General features: G+C 58.5%; 2 protein-coding genes across 12 annotated transcripts in view; one reads left to right on the plus strand and one right to left on the minus strand.

The window, feature by feature from the left end:
- The window catches only part of LOC117203601 (serine/arginine repetitive matrix protein 3-like), a 33617-nt gene extending 22776 nt beyond the window's left edge, over positions 1-10841 (minus strand). Inside the window, exons 1-3 of the mRNA XM_033439037.1 lie at positions 10777-10841; positions 8214-8497; positions 7255-7824 (exon numbers count right to left, since the gene is read on the minus strand). Coding sequence (XP_033294928.1) covers positions 7255-7824; positions 8214-8497; positions 10777-10841 — 919 coding nt within the window. The remainder of the gene's footprint in view (positions 1-7254; positions 7825-8213; positions 8498-10776) is intronic.
- GCGR (glucagon receptor) lies at positions 7615-16582 on the plus strand. Of its 11 annotated transcripts, XM_004275574.3 has the most exons (13): positions 7824-11983; positions 12079-12181; positions 12932-13039; positions 13121-13242; positions 13328-13434; positions 13508-13664; positions 13752-13911; positions 13983-14043; positions 14324-14393; positions 14718-14806; positions 14943-15081; positions 15160-15201; positions 15563-16581. In XM_004275574.3, the coding sequence occupies exons 1-13, from the start codon at positions 11924-11926 to the stop codon at positions 15782-15784; spliced, it is 1440 nt and encodes a 479-aa protein (XP_004275622.1). In that variant the 5' UTR covers positions 7824-11923; the 3' UTR covers positions 15785-16581. The 11 variants fall into 11 exon arrangements, with proteins under 11 accessions (XP_049558549.1, XP_004275622.1, XP_033294641.1 ...); XM_033438750.2 differs by having other exon boundaries at positions 7824-12181; XM_049702592.1 differs by adding an exon at positions 7615-7739 and having other exon boundaries at positions 11814-11983; positions 13508-13911; positions 14258-14393; positions 14718-15201; positions 15563-15738.
- Positions 16583-20115: the final 3533 nt, after the last annotated feature.

Here is a 20115-nt window from a genome sequence, read left to right on the forward strand (position 1 = left end):
CTCACGGGCCCAGCCGCTCCGCGGCATGTGGGATCTTCCCGGACCGGGGCACGAACCCGCGTCCCCTGCATTGGCAGGCGGACTCTCAACCACTGCGCCACCAGGGAAGCCCTAAAAAGCCAGTTTTTAATCAGCAATAGATTTGAACAGGTGATTCATAAAAGAAGACATACAGACAGCAAAGAATCACATGAAGAGATGTTGACCATCATTAGTTTTTGGGGAAATGCAAACCAAAACCACAATGAGATACCACTATATATGTAGTGGAATGGCTAAAAAATCAGAATCAACAACCAAAAATCCTGAAGATCCCGAGAGAGCCAAGGGGTCGAGGCGGGGAGGGGGGACGCAGGACGGTGCAGCTGCTCAGAACAAGAGCTTGGCGGTTTCTTATAAAGTTAGTCAAGGGCCTGGGAACCACAGTCCCACTCCGAGGTGTTTCCTCAGGAGAAAGGAAAACACGTGTCCACACAAAGATCTGCACACAACCGTTCAGAGCAGAAGAGTTCACTATGCCAAAAGCTGGGAACAGCCCAAATGTCCACCAACTGGACGAACCACCAAACCTCGGGCCACCCATCCGGGGGAGCAGGACTCAGCAATCAACAGAAGGAACCATTATTACAAGCTGCATCACGGATGGATCTCAGAAGCTTCGCAGTAAGTGAGAAGCCAGGTACAAAAGGCTACATAATCCATTTGTATGTATTCTGGGAAAGGCAGATCTATAGGCAGAGAAATCAGGTGGGTGATGGCCAGGGGCCTGCGGGGGGAGGACAGACTACACGGGGTCCTGAGGGAATTTGCGGGCAACAAAAATGTTCTGTATCTTGTCTGTGGTGGTTACATGACTATATATTTGTCGAAACTCATTCAATTGTACATTTTTCAAGAGTATATCATGTCTCAATAAACCTGACTTTTAACACATGCTATGAAATTAATACATATGTGCATTTGAAAATAAAATACGGTGTTAGTGAGTGTATGTACGGGAACTCTTAAACCCTGCTGCTGGGACCGTGAATGGGCTCATCATTTCCAAAAACAATTGGTCAATATCTAGTGAGGCTGAAGATGTGCACCCCCTGATAGCACAGCAGTTCACAGCACCCCTCCCCGGGAGAGACCCTGCCCCCTGCATGCACCAAAGGCTTGTCCCGAAATGTTCCTTGCAGCTCTATTGTCATGGTCAAAACAAGAAAGGAAAAGAGGAACAGGGAGAGGCTTCCCTGGTAGCGCAGTGGTTGAGAGTCCGCCTGCCGATGCCCCGGTCCGGGAGGATCCCGCGTGCCGCGGAGCGGCTGGGCCCGTGAGCCATGCCCGCTGAGAATGCGCGTGCGGAGCCTGTGCTCCGCAACGAGAGGGGCCACAGCAGTGAGAGGCCCGCGTACCGCAAAAAAAAAAAAAAAAAAAGGTCAAAGAGGGACAGGGAGGAAGAAAGCCAAATGTCCTCCAACAGAAACATGAACAAAGCAGGTGGGTTTTCCCTGGACGCTGGCATATCATGCAGTTAAATAATCAAGGAATCAGGGTGGTAAGGGATAAATTTAGGAGTTTGGGATCAACAGTACTACATATAAAAAAGATACCGTATAAAGAAGACAAGCAACGAGGACCTACTGCATAGCACAGGGAGCTATATTCAGTATCTTGTAATAACTTACAATGGAAAGGAATCTGAAAAAGCATACAGGTATAGATATAACTGAATCACTTTGCTGTACACCTGAAACTAGCACAACGCTGTAAACCCACTATACTTCAAAAATAAATTTCTTTTCAAATAAACAAACCAGAGCCACCTGGGTCAGCATAAACGCAGCCCGAAAGCATATTGCTGAGCAGAAGAGCAGATATATCAGACCCGGTGCTTTAAGAACATGCCACGGAATTGTAAATCAACTATACTTCAATAAAAAAAGAAAAAGAACATGCCGTGGATATCATGAATCATTCCTACATTCGTTTAACAGAAGTATGAAAAACTGAGAGAGAAACACCCAATTCAGGGCAGTGGGAGTTCTGCGGGGAGGGTTGGGCAAGGTCTGGGAACAGCCGGGACTTTAAGAAGAAACTATCTACAGTAGCCACATTCTTCACTCTATCTCCTCACCTGCTGTATTTTCTTCACAGCCCTCAACAGAACCTCACGTTGCAGTAGGAATACACCGATCTGTTGGGTCGTGTATCGTCTGCCTCCTTCTGCTAAGATGTCAGCTGCCCTCTGTCTCCCAGCACCCAGAACAGTGCCTGTCACATTGCAGGGGCTCAATCGATGTTTGAATCGGTCTTGATTTGCACTGTTCAGCATTATCCCGACATCCTGGCACCCCAACCAGAGACGGGCCCTCCCACCTGCTTCTGACCCCTTCCGCCCCCCTTCAATCCAGAGGCATAATGATCTGCATTCACACCGCAGTTGGGTACATTTTGTTGGTGGAAGGGTCGGTGGGCAGCCCGGGGGAGGGGGGTGGGGGCTGTTATTACATTTCCTTATTTATACAGTCTCTTGGCGTTTTTAGAGGGCGCCACCCAACAGAAATATTACGCTGCACAACTGTGAACCAACGAGTCATTTCAAATATTTTGTATCCACATTTAAAAAGGAAAGGGGGGACTTCTCTGGTGGCACAGTGGTTAAGAATCCACCTGCCAATGCAGGGGACACGAGTTTGAGCCCTGGCCCGGGAAGATTCCACATGCCGTGGAGCAACTAAGCCCAGGCTCCACAACTACTGAGGCTGCGCTCTAGAGCCCGCGAGCCACAACTACTGAGCCCATGTGCCACAACTACTGAAGCCCACATGCCTAGAGCCCGTGCTCCACAACAAGAGAAGCCACCGCAGTGAGAAGCCCGCGCACCGCAACAAAGAGTAGCCCCTGCTCACCGCAACTAGAGAAAGCCCATGCACGGCAATGAAGACCCAATGCAGCCAAAAATAAATAAACAAAATAAATAAAATTTTTTTAAAAAGGAAAAGGAACAGGTGAAATTAACTTTAGTAATACCTTTTATTTAAACCAATTTGTCAGGAAGAGGATCCCTTCGACATGTGACCAGCACACATAATTCATGATACTTTACGTTCTGTTTTTTTTTTTGTTTTTTTTTGCTGTACGCGGGCCTCTCACTGTTGTGGCCTCCCCCGTTGTGGAGCACAGGCTCCGGACGCGCAGGCTCAGTGGCCATGGCTCACGGGCCCAGCCGCTCCGCGGCATGTGGGATCTTCCCGGACCGGGGCACGAACCCGCGTCCCCTGCATCGGCAGGCGGACTCTCAACCACTGCGCCACCAGGGAAGCCCTACGTTCTGTTTTTGTACTAAGCCTTCAAAATCCAGTATCTTCTTGACTGGCATGGCACCCGCTCCATGCTGGGTGGCTCAACCTCGAGCTTCTTAAGAAGAGCTGTGTGGGAAGTAAGAGTCCTCTGGTGTCTGGAAATGTCCTGTTCTGCCCTAGCACCTGCAGCACGACCTGGAGGATGGTGGGCCTGGAGAGAGGATGTGAGGTGAGAAGTCCTGTCCCTGGGAATGTGGCTCGCTTGGCTGCTGGCGACAGGTCTTATGCCACGCTGAGCAGTGCCCTCTCCGGGAGACCTACGTTCACACTCTAGAAACTTTCAATATCTTCTCTTTATTCTGATGACTTTGAAACTTCATGATGATGCAACGTGGTGGAGTTTTTGAATCCGTTAGCTGGTTTGCTGTTTTTACTGTGCTGGCCGCTTTTCCACTACAGAGGTTCTGGGAAGAGCTCTGTATTATTTGTTCACAGTTGTCTCCTCCTCCTCTGATCTCATTTTGGAAACTCTGTCCCTCAAGTGCTAGGCTTTCTGCACAGATCCTCCACCATCTCTTATCTTCGCTTTCCTAGTTTCTGTCTCTCAGATTTTTGTTCTTTCTTCTGTGAGATTTCCTCAACTCATTCTTTCAATCCTTCTATTAAATTTTTAAGTTTTTAGATTCTGTTTTTAAATTTCACAAGGACTCTTTCATTATTAGCTGGTCTCTGCATTAGCTCTGTTTCATCCAGTGTCCTCTTTTCCATTGGTTCTCAGTCTCTCAAGAATGTCTGAGCGAGGCACCAGGATGCAGCTTAGTGCCCATTCGCTGGGGCTTTGGGTTGTTCCCTTTTCTGATTCCTATAGCCTGTGAATGGTTGAGTAAAGTCTGACATATCCACACAATAGAATACTAAGTGCCCAGGTACCATGGTGTTGAGAAGACCTCTTATTAAGATGGGGAAATGCTTATGTTACCAGCTATGCTGGGAAAGCTGGACACAAAACTCTATCAAAAGCAACAGTAGGGGACTTCCCTGGTGGCGCAGTGGTTAAGAATCTGCCTGCGAACGCAGGATACACAGGTTCAAGCCCTGGTCCAGGAAGATCCCACATGCTGCGGAGCAACTAAGCCTGTGTGCCACAACTACTGAGCCTGCTCTCTAGAGCCTGCGAGCCACAACTACTGAAGCCCACGCGCCTAGAGCCCGTGCTCCGCAACAAGAGAAGCCACCGCAATGAGAAGCCCGTGCACCACAACAAAGAGTAGCCCCAGCTCTCAGCAACTAGAGAAAACCTGTGTGCAGCAGCGAAGACCCAATGCAGCCAAAAACTAAATAAATGAATAAATAATAAATTAAAAAAAAAAAAAGAATCTGCCTGCCAGTGCAGGGGACACGGGTTCGAGCCCTGGTCCAGGAAGATCCCACATGCCGCGGAGCAAATAAGCCCATGTGCCACAACTACTGAGCCCGCGTGCCACAACTACTGAAGCCCTCGCACCTAGAGCCCGTGCTCCGCAACAAGAGAAGCCACTGCAATAAGAAGCCCGTGCACCGCAACGAAGAGTAGCCCCTGCTCACCGCAACTTGAGAAAGCCCGCACACAGCAATGAAGACCCAACGCAGCCAAAAACAATTAATTAATTTTAAAAAAGCAACAGTAAAGAGACCTGAAAGGAACCACCCTGCGACATTAACAGCAGCTCTGTCTGGGGGCACCATCTCTTTTCCCCCTGAATCCTTTCCTGCAGCTCCACATTTTCTGGGTCCTGATGCGCCGGGGGGTCCCTCTGCCCTGGGTTTCTGCCCAGCACCACCCAATCTGGCCACCTCTTTCTTGGCCACTTATCAACATCTCCCGCCCAGAACTCGATGCTGGGGTGTCTGGTTCTCCCTGCCAGGCTTTGTGCACAGTACCAGTTCATGACACTCAGCCAGATGCCTGAATTGAGCTCTGCTGGTGTACTCTTCAGAGCCCACAGTGCAGACACACGGAACAGCACTCCTGTGGCTGTGGAGGGCAGCCCCCAACCCCGGCCTGCCCTGGCACACAGGAGCCAGCACACCTCCAGGGTGCCACCCCCATCGGGACCCTCAGGGACCCAGTGATGGACAGACCCCTTCCTCACTTCCCAGACCTCCAATGCTCCGTGGGAAGGCCCAGCCCCCTTCATTCCCAGTTTCTGCTCTATTTATGTCTTATGAATTCAGTTATGTAAATAAAGGTGGCCCAGCCCAGGAAGGCACCCCCTCCTCCATCTCTTCCCTCTCCCTCCCGCTTCTGCTCCCCACTGTGTCCACACATTTCAAGTATGCCCCCCCCATTTCATACATTTATGAATAAACTCTACATTTATTCTTTCACATCTCTTCCTGCTAGAACCCAACTCGGGCCACCCAGCCCCTCCCCCAGACGGCTGGGCCTCCACCCAACCAGAATTTCCTCAGGAAAATAAGTTCCAGAGAGGGAAGGGCCTCTCTGAAGGTCACACAGCAGGATGACCTTCCCAGCTCCTCGGATTTATCCCACCTCTGGGAAGAACCTGCAGCTTCTCCCCTGAGCCTCACAGCCACCCAGCGTGGTGTCAGTGACCCTGCTCACAGGCAGGAGCCCACCCGGATCACAAGCAAGACCCCAAGATCACAGCTGTAGGGAGAGTAGGGGGCACCTACGCAGATCTCTGTTGCCCGTACGGGTGCCCTGCCCCAAGAGAAGTGGGAGGAGAGCTGGAAGAGGGGTGCAAGGGAAGGGGGGAGGAGGATCTCGGAAGGCTCCCCTCCCCCAGCACCTGCATCCAGCACCAGCGCGTTTGGCCCTATGCGAGCAGCCCAGACTTTCTGACCTTTGCTTCTGACCTTTGTCTTCTGGCGACTGCCTGAACCAAAACAGGCTGCTCTGGGGACAGGGTTCCAGGTGGGCTGGTAAGAATGGGGGTCTGGAGGGCACCCCCAGAAATGCCCCTCCTCCTGAGCCTTCAGACAGTGGCAGGGCAGGTTACCAAGCACCAGCTACCTGTGGGTATGTCACAGGGTGCTGGGACCAACTTCAGCTCTGCTCTGGGGGCTGGAGGGAGGGGGGAGCCATGGGTAGGGGAGAACCACGGGTTCCAATGTCCCCCAAAACAGCAGTAGGGAGAAGGGCCCCAAAGACAAAGGACAGCATCTAACAAAAGAGCTGACCCAGTGGGCCAGGGAGGGCATCCCAGGGTGATGGTGGCCAGACAGTGGTTGACAGTGGAGAGGTAGCCCAGACAGATTCCAGAGAAACGCGAGAGGGAGAATCAGGATTTGGTGATGCACTGGAGACCTCAAGATCCCTGCCAGGAGTCCAGCAGGTGGGTGGGCAGAGGAAGTACATTCAGGAGATGGGAACGGGTCAGGGGAGAGGGGTCCTGGTGGGGTCCTGGGCATCTGGCAGTGGGAACATTAGGAACTGTCCAAGGGAAAGTGGAGGGGAATGCAGAGAGAAGGAGGTGGGAACGCCAGCCTGGAAGCCAGAACCATGGGAGAACTTTCCAGAAGGAGGGCATGACCATCCATGTCCCCAGATACTGAAAGGCCAGGAAAGATGAGGCCCCAAAGTGTGCATGAGATTTGGTGACCCTGCGGTCACTGGGGGCTGACTGCTGGGGTGTGTGGGGCGGGGGGGGGGGGTTCCCGGAGGGAGGGGTTGTGCTGTTGGATGAACGGTGCTGGAGGGTGCTTAAGGGAGATGGCGCGGTACCCTCGGGCTTAAAGAGGCACCCCAGGGGCCGCCCTTCCCCGCCTTGGCCCCCTACTCCACTCCGGCGCGGTGGGAGGGTCGCCTAAGAGCCACGGTGCGGGGTTAAGTGAGGGGTCAGTCCTTCCGACAATCAGTACCCGGGAAAGAAGCTGTGAGGGCCCGGGAACGCGGAGGAGACGAGAGGAAGGGGCGTGGAGTCACAGCCCCCACGCCCGGCCGCGCGCCCGCCACACACCGCACCTGTCCATCCACCGCTGCTGTCCCCGCGGGGAGCTGCCGTCTGCCGGCCCGGTTCGCCGGGGCGGGGGTCTGCCGAGCGAGCTCTGGGTTGGGAGTTCTGCCGGGCGGGGTCCGCGGGGAGGACCCCGTGGGGTAGGAGTCCGCAAGGCAGGAGTCGGGCACGGGTGCGCGGGGAGGGGTCTGCGGGCAGGGGCTCCCGGGCCCGCAGTCGCTCCCCGAGGCGCGGCAGGAGGGCGGAGGCGCGGGCGGGGACCCTCGGGCCGCTCCCGCCCCGCCCCCGCCCCCTCCTCCTCTCCCTCCGCCGCCGCGGAGCGTAGCCGCCGGAAAGTTTGCTAGAGGCTGGCGCGGGGCGCGGGGCGCGGGGTGCGGGCGCGGAGCCGGCGCCGACCCTGATCTGGCAGCGCCGTGGAGACGAGCGGCGGCCGGCCCCTAACCCGTGCGCGCGGAGGACTACGGGAATCGCGAAGCGGCCGGAGCGGCGCGCGGTGAGCACCTGGGCCAGGCTCGAGAACACGTTCCCGGCCGGGGGCCGAAGGCGGGAGCGCGGGACTGGCCGGCGTGGACCCCTATCTTAGGTGGGCGGTCTCGGGCCCCGGGTGTCGCCGTCCTCATCGCCGTCGGACACCCCGTTCCCAACCCCAGGATGCGCCCTTCCAGCTCGGACGGTCAACCTGGTTCCGCACTATCGAGAAAGTTGGGGGTCTCAGCGCTTCCCCCGTCCTCTCCTCCCTGGGGAGCGCGTCTCGGGGAAAAGGGTGGGGTGTCTGTGAGCGCCAGGCGCGCTGTCCTGCTGCCCATCTCCGCTCCCGACTCCTCCCTCCAGCACCCCCGCTTCCCCGACCCCCCCCGCCCCGCGCAGACACAGAACCTCGGAGACACCCCCAGAGGCGCGGGGGGCAGCCCTGCTTCCCTCCAGCGGGCCCCTGCTTCCCAAAGCTCTCCAGCAGTATCTTGGTTACCCGGGTTTCCCCGGAGGGGCCGAGGGGCGTCATGCGCGGAGCCTACACTTGTCACTTTGATCCGCAGGGAGGGCAGGTCACTGCCCTGCCTGCTCCTTCCTCTCCGGCGGCCCCCACTCACACTTCTGGGCCGCAGGATTTCTGCCCCCACCAGAAACGGACTGACTCCTGAGGTCTGGGCGCCCGCATCTTCCGAGGACCTGTCCAGGCTGTTTTCGGCCCTTCTGTGCTGGGGGATGAGGGTTGGTGGGGGAGTAGCACCCTGGCCCACATCCAGGCCCGCCCTGCCCCCACAGAGTGGGAAGAGGACGCAGGAATCAGGCTTTGTCAACAACCTGTGGCCCCTGATCCCGCCCTGGGGCCATGACCTTCCTCTACTTGCTCTGGTTTCACAAACACCCCCCACCCCCATACCCATCAGAGGCTGGCAGGCCTCAACCACACCTATTCAGATCCTGGGAGGAGCTGGGGTGACCAGCGCCCCACTCTCCTCCATGGAGATCCACCCATCCTGGGGGCCCCTCCCCCAGCTGCAGGTCTGGGAGTCCTGGGGCATCCCCAGGGGAAACTAGAGAAACAGCTGAGCTTTGAGCACCCAGGAGTGGTGTGTTCTGCCAGGCGGGGAGACAGAACACCGGCCAGCCAGCCCGTGGTGGAGAGCGGGGGCTGGGAAAGAGAGGAGGGGGTGGGCTGGGGCCGGGGGAAAGCTGGCCCTCCTTCCCACTCCACCAGAGTCTCTGATCCTGAGCTATCTGTGCTGGGCAGGTGCAGTCCAGGGCCAGAGAGGGAGCGAAGCCTCCAGGTCCATGAAGGGAGAAGGCTTGGTCCCTGGCCGGTAGTCCCCCGCCTCCCCCCACCGGGGAGGGTAATAAGGTGGAAGACGGCAGCCCTGACGCCAAGGCCAATGGGAGGCTTGGAGCGGCACCTCCGCACCCCAGATATTTATCCCTGGGGCTGGCAGGCTGCCTCTGGGGTTGCAGTGTCCCCCACGGAAGGGAGGGGCCTGCACGTGATAATCTGTCCTTCCCGTCGAGCGGCACATCTCATTGTCCTCCATGGTGTTGAGGAGGCAGGGACTTTTCAAGTAGGGAAACCGAGGCTCTGAGAAGTTGAATTATTTACCCTTGGTCCCGGGACCAGAACTGGGCCTTGCAACGTCCCCTGCTCCTGTGGCGGCAGCCTCACACCTGGGTGCTCAGGGCAGGGACCTTAGAACCTCAGCCTTGCACAGCTGAAAGTCGTTCCACAGCCCCACACTCTGCCCAGTCCTCATTCAGAGAAGTGTCTAGATATCTCGCCCGTACTCCCCTGACAGGCATGGGAGCCTCATCCACTTCTGCCCCTTGTGTTTCTATCAGAGACGTAGTGAGAGGTATCATCCTCTGCTCTTGTATTGGTTGGGGGGTGCTGAGGCCCTGATCCCTAGGGACGTGGGGCCACCGGTGCTCTGAGCTGGGGTACCAGCTTGTGATCTGTAGGTGCTGAACTGCGTGGGGTGAATCTTCAAGGATTCCCAGCCCCACGTACCAGACCAGGGATGGGAGTGGGGGTCATGGAAAGGCCTCCCTACTCCTCTGCTCTGGCTGTCATCGGAGGGGCAGTGAAGGAGGGGCCCCAGGGCAGCCCATCCCTCTCTCCCCTCTACCCCGGGGCTCAGCTTCTCTCTGTGGTTCCCAGACTAACTGACCCCTAGCTGGAAGGCAGGCTGCTTGGGTGTGGCCCCGCCTACCTTGGGTTCTCCTAACAGCCCTAGGAGGTCAGCAAGGCGAACTCCCACTTTTCAGATGGGAAAGTCGAGGCACAGCCTGGCCACCACACCCCAGCTGGACTCTGAGGGGCTGACATTTTGCCTTGGAGCTCCTCACTGGACTATCCCCGCAGCTTCATCCTCCCTTCACCACCGGCTGCAGGGCCCCTGGGCAGGGGGCAGTATCCTTCCTCCCCATGTTCCCTGCCTGCATCTCCACTGTCTACTCCACCCCAGCCATCCCTTGGCACTCTCCCCTTGCCCTGCCCCCAGAGCCTCTAGCCATCTAGGCTGCCCTTGTCTCCCTGACCTTCCCAGCCACCTCCCCTCCTCCAGCAGCTGGTCACAGTGGGCCTCACCCACCTGGCTCCGTGGCCTCCGTGGGCAAGGGCAGGGCAGAAGACCGGGCTGTTTGATAAGAATCAGGAGATAAGGCCCCTTGGGCTGGGGACACCTGAACTGCCCCTTGTCCTCCACCCGCCTGGGGGCTACTCCCCTGAGAAGGCCCACCGCTCTGGCTCCTCCACCTGGACCAGGGCCTGGGGACCAGCCACTACTGGGCCCTGCCTCACCAGGCCTGACCTGCGCTGTGGCCCAAGGGCCAGGGTGAGGAGCCCCACAGCAGGCTATGGTCCAGGTACCCACCCCATGTGGTGGCATCTCAGGGTCCCGTTAGGGGTGAGGAGTGAATCACAGAGGAGCCCACGTGAGTTGGCCCCATGAGGGCCCATCTGGACTCTGATGGGAAGAGGCTGAGATCCAGGGTTGTCCAGCAACCCTCCACCTTCAGTCACAGCCTGCATCCCTCCTCCCCACCTTCTCCCTGGCTTCTCCCAGGCACTGCCTTCCAGCCAGCCAGTTTCGTCCATCTGTCCATCCATCGGTCCATCACATGCTCACTCTGTGGCAGGATGCCATCCACAGCCCTAAGGGGGCTTGCATGAGTAGTTTCTAGGGGCCCCACCCCTAGGCCCCAAAGGAATCCCCTTCCTACTGCCCTTGTGGGATTCAGTGGACCAGAAGACGGACTCTGGAAGCAGTGACACGATGACTTACGGGGCTGCTGATGCCCCCAGTGCAGGCTCCGGACAGGACCAGGCACCTCAGGTCCCCCCTGCAGGCACCACGAGGGCAGGGGTCCTGTGTCTGAGCCCCCGGCAGCTGGCAGCGCTAATCTCAAAGGAATGCGCTGCAGCTGCCTGCGTGCTATGGCCCATGGGACCCAGGAAGCCCGGCCGGAGTCTTGGGCGTGGCCCAAGGGAGCACCTAGACACCCCAGTCCTGGGCAAGGGGGCATGGATGTGACAGGGACCACCCTAAGCATATGCTTGGCACTCCTGGCCCCTGCCAAGTCTGGGAGCTGGCCCAGGGTCACCTTGATAACCATGCCCCTGGGGACCAAGTGATGGATGGTCCTGGTACCCTGCCCCAGCCTGCCATGCTGACTTTCCCAGGAGCTAAGAATAGGTGGGAAAAATAGCGAGAGCCGAAGGGAGGAGTTGGGCAGCTAGGGAGGCTGCTCCCTCCTCTGACATCTTTGGTACCAGGCAGGACTGGGGCCGCTTAACCAACATGTAGGAGAGGGGCTCTGGGACTGTCAGAGCCGCCACACAGACAGCCACAGTCTGTGAGATGGAGCAGCCCCCAGGACCCTGGGCAGAACCCCCAGGTGCAGGGCCAGACCCCCAACCTGCCACTGGCAGAGTGACCATTTCTGGCATCCCCTCCCTCCCAGCCCCCACTTCATTAGTAGGATTCGGAGACTCAGAGGGATGGTTTTAGGGGAGCAGGACACCCTGCTGATCACAGCGGAGACCAGCTGGGCCTCTTTACTCCTGGGTGTCCCTGCACAGACCCTGCTGCTCTGATACTCAGCAGCCCCCAGAGGAGAGTGCACCTACGAGGACCTCTTTGCCCCAGCTGTGCAACCCCAGCCAGATGTGGGGGGCAGCTGCCCAGAGGCATGCCCCCCATCCTGCCACGCTGCCCCCACCTCCTCCTGCTTCTGCTGCTGGCCTGCCAGGTGAGCGCTGCTGCCAGTCCCCCTGTCCCACCAGCCTGCCTGCCCCTCATGCTGACACCAGTCTGTCCCCTCTGTCCATCCATCTGTACCCCCAGCCGCAGGCCCCCTCCGCTCAGGTGATGGACTTCCTGTTTGAGAAGTGGAAGCTCTATGGCGACCAATGTCTCCACAACCTGAGCCTGCTGCCCCCCCCAACTGGTGAGCCCCGCCTTCGGCCCGAGTGCAGTCCCCCCAACCCCCACCCACCATTTACAGGTGAGGAAATTGAGCCATAGAGAAGCTGGTGACTAGCCCAGGGCCACAGACCAGGACATTTAAGAAATGGTAGAACTGCCCCAGAACTGGGGTGTTTCGTGACCCTCCCCTGCTGCTGGGCACCCCTCAGGCCCACGGCCTGGACACCGTCTTTCCTCCCATGGAGCAAAGCCTCGTGGCCCAGGAGGCAGACAGCGTGTGGGGGAGGTGGACCGAGAGGGGCAGGTAGAGGGCACCAGGGCTGGTGAGGGGGAAGGAGATGGGCCATTACCTGGAGTGCTCAGGCAGACTGAGGTACAGCGTTCTGGGCAAGTTCTGAAGATCACTCAGGTGCAAAGAGAGACACTGGGGCGGGAGGAGCTGCCTGGGAGGCCGAGCCATTGTTTGGGGGAGGGAGGGGGCCGGTGCTGGGCCCAGAAGGATGCCAACAGAATTGGGGTTCAGCCTCCAGAGGTGGAAGTGCTGCTAGAAGGGCACTAGGAAGAGGGAAGACCCTGGGTGGAGATGCGGAGTATCTGAGGGGAGGTGGCCGGGCAGAGCTGGAGCTCAGGATCAGGCTGGACAGAGGCGTCCAGGGCAGGCAGGATGGTCAGGGAGATCTGGGAGGCTGCCTCCTGGGGCGCAGACAGCGTACAACAGGGGGCTGTGCAGGCCAGGCCCTGCTGAGGAGCAACCCTGTCCCCGCCTCTGCAGAGCTGGTCTGTAATAGAACCTTTGACAAATATTCCTGCTGGCCGGACACCCCTCCCAACACCACAGCCAACATCTCCTGCCCCTGGTACCTGCCCTGGCACCACAAAGGTAACCACAGCAGGGATGTGGGGGGTTGGCAGAGGGGGCTCAGCCCAGGGGCGGGGAGCTGACCAGAGCCTGCCCCCGCAGTGCAGCACCGCCTCGTCTTCAAGAGGTGTGGGCCTGATGGGCAGTGGGTACGTGGGCCGCGGGGGCAGCCATGGCGAAATGCTTCCCAGTGCCAGATGGACGACAAGGAGCTTGAGGTCCAGGTCAGCCCGTGGCAGGTGCAGTGGGGGCTTGGGGGGAGGGGCAAGATGGCCCTCTCCAGCCCTGACTGGCCACTGCGATTTGCAGAAGGAGGTGGCCAAGATGTACAGCAGCTTCCAGGTGATGTACACCGTGGGCTACTCCCTGTCCCTGGGGGCCCTGCTCCTGGCCCTGGCCATCCTGCTGGGCCTCAGGTATGCCCACCGCCCTGCTCATGGGGGGCCCCAGCGGGCAGTGTGGGCGGGGACTGACTCGCTGTCCCCACAGCAAGCTGCACTGCACCCGAAACTACATCCACGTGAACCTGTTCGCGTCCTTCGTGCTCAAGGCCAGCTCTGTGCTGGTCATCGACACGCTGCTCAAGACCCGCTACAGCCAGAGGATTGGGGACGACTTCAGCGTGAGCGTCTGGCTGAGTGACGGGGTGAGCTCCCAGATCCGGCCTCTTGGCCTCCGGGCCCTGGGCAGCAGGCAGCTGGGAGGCCCGCACTCATGCTGCCCCCGCGGCCAGGCAGTGGCCGGCTGCCGGGTGGCTGCGGTGTTCATGCAGTACGGCGTCGTGGCCAACTACTGCTGGCTGCTGGTGGAGGGCGTGTACTTGCACAGCCTGCTGAGCTTCGCCACCATCCCTGAAAGGAGCTGCTTCCCCCTCTACCTGGGCATCGGCTGGGGTGAGTGGGCCGGTGCGCAGGGGGCCAGCGGGCTGGCCAGGGCCACGGGACCACAGCTGTTCTCCCCACAGGTGCCCCCATGCTGTTCGTCACCCCCTGGGTGGTGGTCAAGTGTCTGTTTGAGAACATCCAGTGAGTATCTGACTGGCGGGCCAGCAGGGGGATTCGCCTCTCCTGGCTGGGAGGTGCTGGGCTGGCCCCGTGGGGAATGGCCATGAGGCTCAGAGTGTGGGAGTGGCTCAGGGGTCTCCGGCCAGAGGCAGTGGGGGGCACTAAGCAAACCTGGTTCCCCGGGGGTGGAGGTCATTGGTAATTATCTCCCTTCTTTTCCTGAGGCACTAATTAGATCCCAAGGAATCAGGGGGCGGGGGGCTACGAGGCTGCAAGGACACGAGCAGGCCCCACCCTGCAGGTGCTGGACCAGCAATGACAACATGGGCTTCTGGTGGATCCTGCGCTTCCCCGTCTTCCTGGCCATCCTGGTGAGGAAATGAGGCACCTGCTGGCACCGCAGGGAGGGCCGGGAGGCTGCTGGCCTTGGCCCCCCAGCCCCTTCCTTCCTCATCGGCCTGCAGCAGCCTGAGGAGACAGACAGCATCCTGCCTGGCTGGACAGGGAGGGAGGCCTGGCACTCACCCAGGACACTGGCTGGCGCCCTGGGCCTTGGGCCAGGCTGTCCATCCTTGACTGGGTGCCCACAGCCCCAGGGCCCCAGGAGCCAGGGTCTGTCTGGCTGCCAGGCCCACCTCCAGGAGGGACAGGTGGGGGCCAAGAGCTGCCCTGAGCTGTGTCCCCCACACACACAGATCAACTTCTTCATCTTCATCCGCATCCTTCACCTCCTGGTGGCCAAGCTGCAAGCCCACCAGATGCGCTATACTGACTACAAATTCCGGTGGGTGTGGGCGTTGGGAGTGGGAGGGCGCCAGGCAGCTTGCGGAATCCCGGGGGCCAGAGGGAGTGTAGGTGGGGGTGGGGGCACCAGAGCCCCAGGGGGTGCTGGGCTGGTGGCTCAGTCTCTGCCCCCGCAGGCTGGCCAAGTCCACGCTGACCCTCATCCCCCTGTTGGGGGTCCACGAGGTGGTGTTTGCCTTTGTGACCGACGAGCATGCCCAGGGCACCCTGCGCTCCGCCAAGCTCTTCTTCGACCTCTTCCTCAGCTCCTTCCAGGTGCCTGCCCGCCCCTTAACCAACAGCCCAACCCCCAGGCCAGCCTGGGTGCAGCCCTGACCTCCCCCATCTCTCCAGGGCCTGCTGGTGGCTGTTCTCTACTGTTTCCTCAACAAGGAGGTAGGTGAGGGGGGTGTGGGTCTGGAACCAGCGCTGGGGTTGGGGTCAGGGGGAGTGTAGACATCCTGGCCCCACCCCTCAGGTGTGAGCCCTTCGTGTCCACCTGCACTTACTGGGCTCAGTTTCCAGGACACTGGGTGTCAGGCCTGCTGAGATGGGTCAGCCTCAGCCCGTCCTCAGGGAGTGCACCTGAGGGTGAGGGGGTCCCCAAGTGTTCCCAGACCCCAGCGTTCTGTGGTGACAGAGCCTGCCTGGCTCCACACCCAGGGCCCAATAGCCCTTCAAGGCCAGGGGGTTGGGGATCCTGAGAGGGTGGCACGGGCAGGCCCTGGGACTGGCCCGACCCACCTGCCCACCCCAGGTGCAGTCGGAGTTGCTGCGGCGCTGGCATCGCTGGCGTGAGGGCAAAGCACTGCAGGAGGAGTGCCATGTCGGCAGCCACACGGCCAGGCCCACTGGTGGCCCCCCCAGTGAGAAGCTGCTGCTCTCAAGGGGCAGTGGCAGCAACAGGACTAGCCAGGACCCCTCTACGGAGACCCACTTGGCTGGCGGCCTCCCTGGATTGGCTGAGAACCCCTTCTGAAGCCCCCTGGAACTTCAGCTGTGGCTGGACTCAGGTGCCCAGAGAGGGCATCACTGGACAATCCATAACCGATGCCCAGCAGAGGCAAGAGCGTGGGAGCCAGACAGCACCCTGCTGTCCACATGTTCCCCAGTGTGGTGGTCTGAGGGGCACCTGCTCTGTGCCAAGGGGTGGGGGAGGGGATGTGGCAGGGAAGCTGTTCTGTGAATGCATGCCCGTGTGTCCCCATGTGTGTCAGTGTGTCTGAGTTAGAGAAAACATGTGTCCTCCAACAATAAAGAGCTCTGTGCTCACCCTGGGTGGACAGCTGGGCTGGAGGAGAGGGGCCAGCTGGGCCCAGGGCCTCCCCGTGAGAAGGGAGCAGCCGTGGACGGCCCGTGCTGGCTTGCTCCTTCTAGACTTCTCCTTGTTGCCCCATCATACAGGTGAATTGGAGCTGGAATCCCTGAGGGTGTGTGTGAGTGGTGGCTGGTGGTGCCCCACCAGCACGTGCCGTCCCCAGCCCTCGCGCCAGGGTGGGGTGGGGGGTGGCTCACCCCCACCCCGGGCCAGAGTGGATGGGCCCCACTCAGTCTTGGCCCCTCAACCCCCGGAGTGTCACCATTCGCCCGCAGAGGGGCATGAAGGGCGTCAATGGCCGAGGGAAGCCACCGACATCACAGTCCTTCTACCAACCCCACATGAACATCCCTGGCTCCCTGCTAGAGCCGAAGCCGGGGCTGGACTCAGGCCCAGCAAGGGCATCACTGGATAATCCAGAACTAGATAATCCAGAACTGGATGTCCTCTACTGGCCTCTGCTTCATCCCAACTCTAGCCACCCCAGCAATCCGCAGCCCATGTAGCCGACTGAAGCGGGGAGAGATGGACCCCCAAAATCGAGACCGTCCAAGTGCAGGCGCAGCACAGTTTTCCAAAGACTGCGGCACAGCCCAACATAGCCACTTCACAGAGAATCACTGCAGTCCTTGCTGCTCCAAGCGCATGCGGAAGGGCAGCTGTGTGCGAGGGTGCTGCCCATTGCCTGGTGGGTGGGCACCCTGCTTGGCAGTCAATGAGGGCTGGCACTCATGCAGGAAGAGCCAGGTGGTGCGCCCTGAGTCCAAGCTGCCCCCCGGGGCGCGGTGCATCTGATGCAGAGGGTGGAGACAAGTGCAGGAGCAGTGCGAGGACTGTAGTCACCCTCAAGAGCGCCCCTTGTGTCCGGTGCCATGATGCCTGGTGGGGGGTATGCGTGGAAGGGGGTAGGAGCAGGGGCACTGTCAAAAGAGGAAGGGGCCACAGAAGCCAAGAGTACAAGCCAAATGGGCCAGCCAGGCGGCCCTGCTCCTAGGAGCTGGTGGGGGGTGACTGCCGGGACCCGGGGGAGGGGGTGTCCACAGTCCCTGCCCAGCCACGTGGGCTGGAGCTGCTTAGGCAGAGCTGAGCTAATTGCAGCAAATGAAAGGACAGGAGGCCTCTCAGGAAAGGTAAATAGAATTACTCACCTGCCAGGCACTGGGGCCCTCCTGAGGGGGCCCTCACCTCGTGCCACCGGATATAGCAGGGAGGTAGGAGCAGGAGGTGAGTTAAGGTAGATTGGGCTCTCCTGCGGCCCAGGTGGGATGCGATGTTACTATGATCGGTGGGGACTGCAGGGCAGGGAGGTAGTGTGGCTGGCTGCACCTTTGAGGACCTGAGACCCCTGACCTTGAGGCTTCAGGTCACTTCTCATCCCAGGCCCCCCAGGCTCCCTAGGCCCTAGTGCTCCTTTGAGCCCCTGCCCACAGGGGCACCCCTGCCAGCCCTCCATGCCCAGAAGCCTAGCACAGGGAGGGCACAAGTTCTCCTTCACGCCAGCTGAGCTCAGGGTTGGTGACTGCCCTGCAGGTGTGCCGCTCACCTAGGGGCCTCCTGACAGCCCTCCCCATCCTGACTCCCTCTGCCCTTGTCCTCCTTCACCCTGTCCCTGTCCCCAAGGGAACTGGAGCAGGCCGGTGGAGTCAGGAGTGGAGGTGGAGGCCTGGAAGGGGCTGGGCTCATCCAGCCAATAAACATTGGCTCTGACCAGGCCGTCCTGCACGGTGGGATGGTGGGGGAACCTGACTTTCTAACGCAGGGCCCAGCACCCACACAGCATCACCCTCCATTCAGGAAGACAAACACTCCAGGCCCTCTGCCCCTTCCCCATCTCTACTTCCCTTCCCACCTCCACCCCAGTCCAAATCTCAGGCACTTCCCCTAAAAGAATGCATGGGAACCACCCAGCACGTACGTGTGTGTGTGTGTGTGTCTGTGTGTGTGTGTCTCCCCACATGCATGCTACTAAAATGAGTGTGGAGACCAAGAAAGAGGAAAACATGGACTACAATAAACACTGATCAAACCTAGGAGAGTTGAGGGGCATCCCCAGGATGGCAGCTGTGTGCCAGGCAGAGTGGGTCACTGGGGGGAAGGAGCCTCAAGCAGGGCGAAAGTACAGGAGAGACGCCCTCAAGTGGATCAAAGTGACTGAACACACTGAGAGGAGACTTAGATGACCTGGTGGAGAGTTCAGGACTTAGTACATAGACAACTGAGCAAATGAAAAAAGAAGGCAATTAATAACTTCAAGGAAAACAAAAAGTTGGGCAGAAAAAAAAACCCCACAATTTACCACAAGGCTCATCTCTAAATACACAGATATCATAATGTAAATACTCAACACTGATGTAACCAAAGTTATGAGAGAAAGATCTAGGGAGGATAGCGGATGGTAAGAGCACGTGTGAAGTGGGAGTGGGGGACGGAATGAAATGGGAAAACCAAGAAGTAACGCTTCACGTATGCTATTTAGACATAGAAATACAAACCAAAGAATCAGCAGGAAAGTTGAAAATGGTTGGCTCTAGGTGAGAGGGTGGGAGGAGAAGTCTGAGGGCTGCAACTAGCCGAACTCTGACTGCCTCGGCCTCCTCCTGGACTCTATGGCAGCCTTCAGCCCCAGGTCCTCCCCCACCTGCCCTTTCTCTGACCTTGCTCTCTACTGCTCTCAGTCCCTGGTCCTGCTTCCTCCTCCTCTCCCTGAGTGCAGTGCCCAGGGATCAGGTCCCACCCTCCTCCCTTCTTTATCAACCTTAAAAAAAAAATCAATATTCAAATTACTCCCAAACTATATCTCCAACCTCTGTGGCCCTCTCAAATCCACTCTAGACTCAGCTTCCCTCTTGGCACCTCCACTCAGACATCCAATGGCAACTTAAATTGCACAGTCCATATCGAACTCCTTACCTGCCCCCTCACCCAGCTTCTTCCTCCCACGATTCACTTGAGGTAGCCCCCCTGACAGGTCTCCCCGCTTCTACCCTGAACCTGCAGCCTATTCTCAACACAGCAACCAGCGCGATCCCTTTACATCCAAAGTTTCCTCCAATGAATCCCATCAAGCATCCACCTCTCACCTCAGTTTACAGAAATGCAGGCGACAAAGGAGTCTGTTAACACTACAAAGATGCAACCAGTGAAAACCAGAGTTTGGGAAACTCCAACATCAAGTATCCAGCGGGTCTTCAATCATAAACGGAGGGGAAATGTGGGAGGAGGCACTGTGACTAAGAAAGACTTACGGGACGCATCAAGCAGATTCAGCCGATGCACTTGGCCTTTCTATTCTGAGTCTATAACCCATGTGGAATATATTATTTTAGACACTAGGGGACTATGGACTGGGTGTTAGATGACATTAGGGAATTGCTGTTCATGCTCAATTTACACGAACGTGCTCAGGGTACATGCTCAGGAAGTACTTACTAAATTCAGATTTTGATAACAGTAAAAGCTTAAAAATAAGATTAAGGCCAGTCTCCTACAAGAGGTCACCATTTCCTCATATGTAAGATCAGGGTAATAAAATCCACCCTCCGCCCCCCGAGTTGTCAGCACTGAATGAAAGCAGACAGTGATATGAGCACCACCAAGGGTAGAACATGATGGAGGACTGGGCACCCCTGTTCCACCAGGATGCTCCCCTCATCTCCTCTACCCTCACTGTCTGATGCGGGGAGAGGTGTCTCCAGCCACTCATGGTCAGCCAGGCAGCCCACTGTGCTGGTGAGGGTTATGTCTCCAGTGCCCCCAACCGAGTTCCTCACCCCCCACCCCAGCACAGCCTGTTAACCACATTCCCACCTCCAAGGTGTGCTCGGCAAAGACTCCAGGTCCAGGGCCTCTATTTCAGATAATCTAAGTTGGCGGGGAAAGCGGGAATGAAAAGGCCTTGCGGGGTATCCCATGGGCCCACCCACACAGGGGCAAGGTACCACTGCTAGCAGGAGGGTGGCTGTGGGCAGGGGAGACCCAGATGCTGGGGCCCG

This window comes from Orcinus orca, chromosome 19 (genome assembly GCF_937001465.1).
Source record: "Orcinus orca chromosome 19, mOrcOrc1.1, whole genome shotgun sequence".
In the NCBI taxonomy this organism is placed as follows: Eukaryota; Metazoa; Chordata; class Mammalia; order Artiodactyla; family Delphinidae; genus Orcinus; species Orcinus orca.

What these genes read in the sequence shown, in the direction of transcription:
- GCGR (XM_049702586.1), top strand. Translation starts at nt 11,899, where the DNA reads ATGTGGGGGGCAGCTGCCCAGAGGCATGCCCCCCATCCTGCCACGCTG. An exon ending in CTACCTGGGCATCGGCTGGG is followed by an intron (nt 13,912 to 13,982) that starts GTGAGTGGGCCG and finishes TTCTCCCCACAG; the next exon opens with GTGCCCCCATGCTGTTCGTC. An exon ending in TGTCTGTTTGAGAACATCCA is followed by an intron (nt 14,044 to 14,257) that starts GTGAGTATCTGA and finishes GGCACTAATTAG; the next exon opens with ATCCCAAGGAATCAGGGGGC.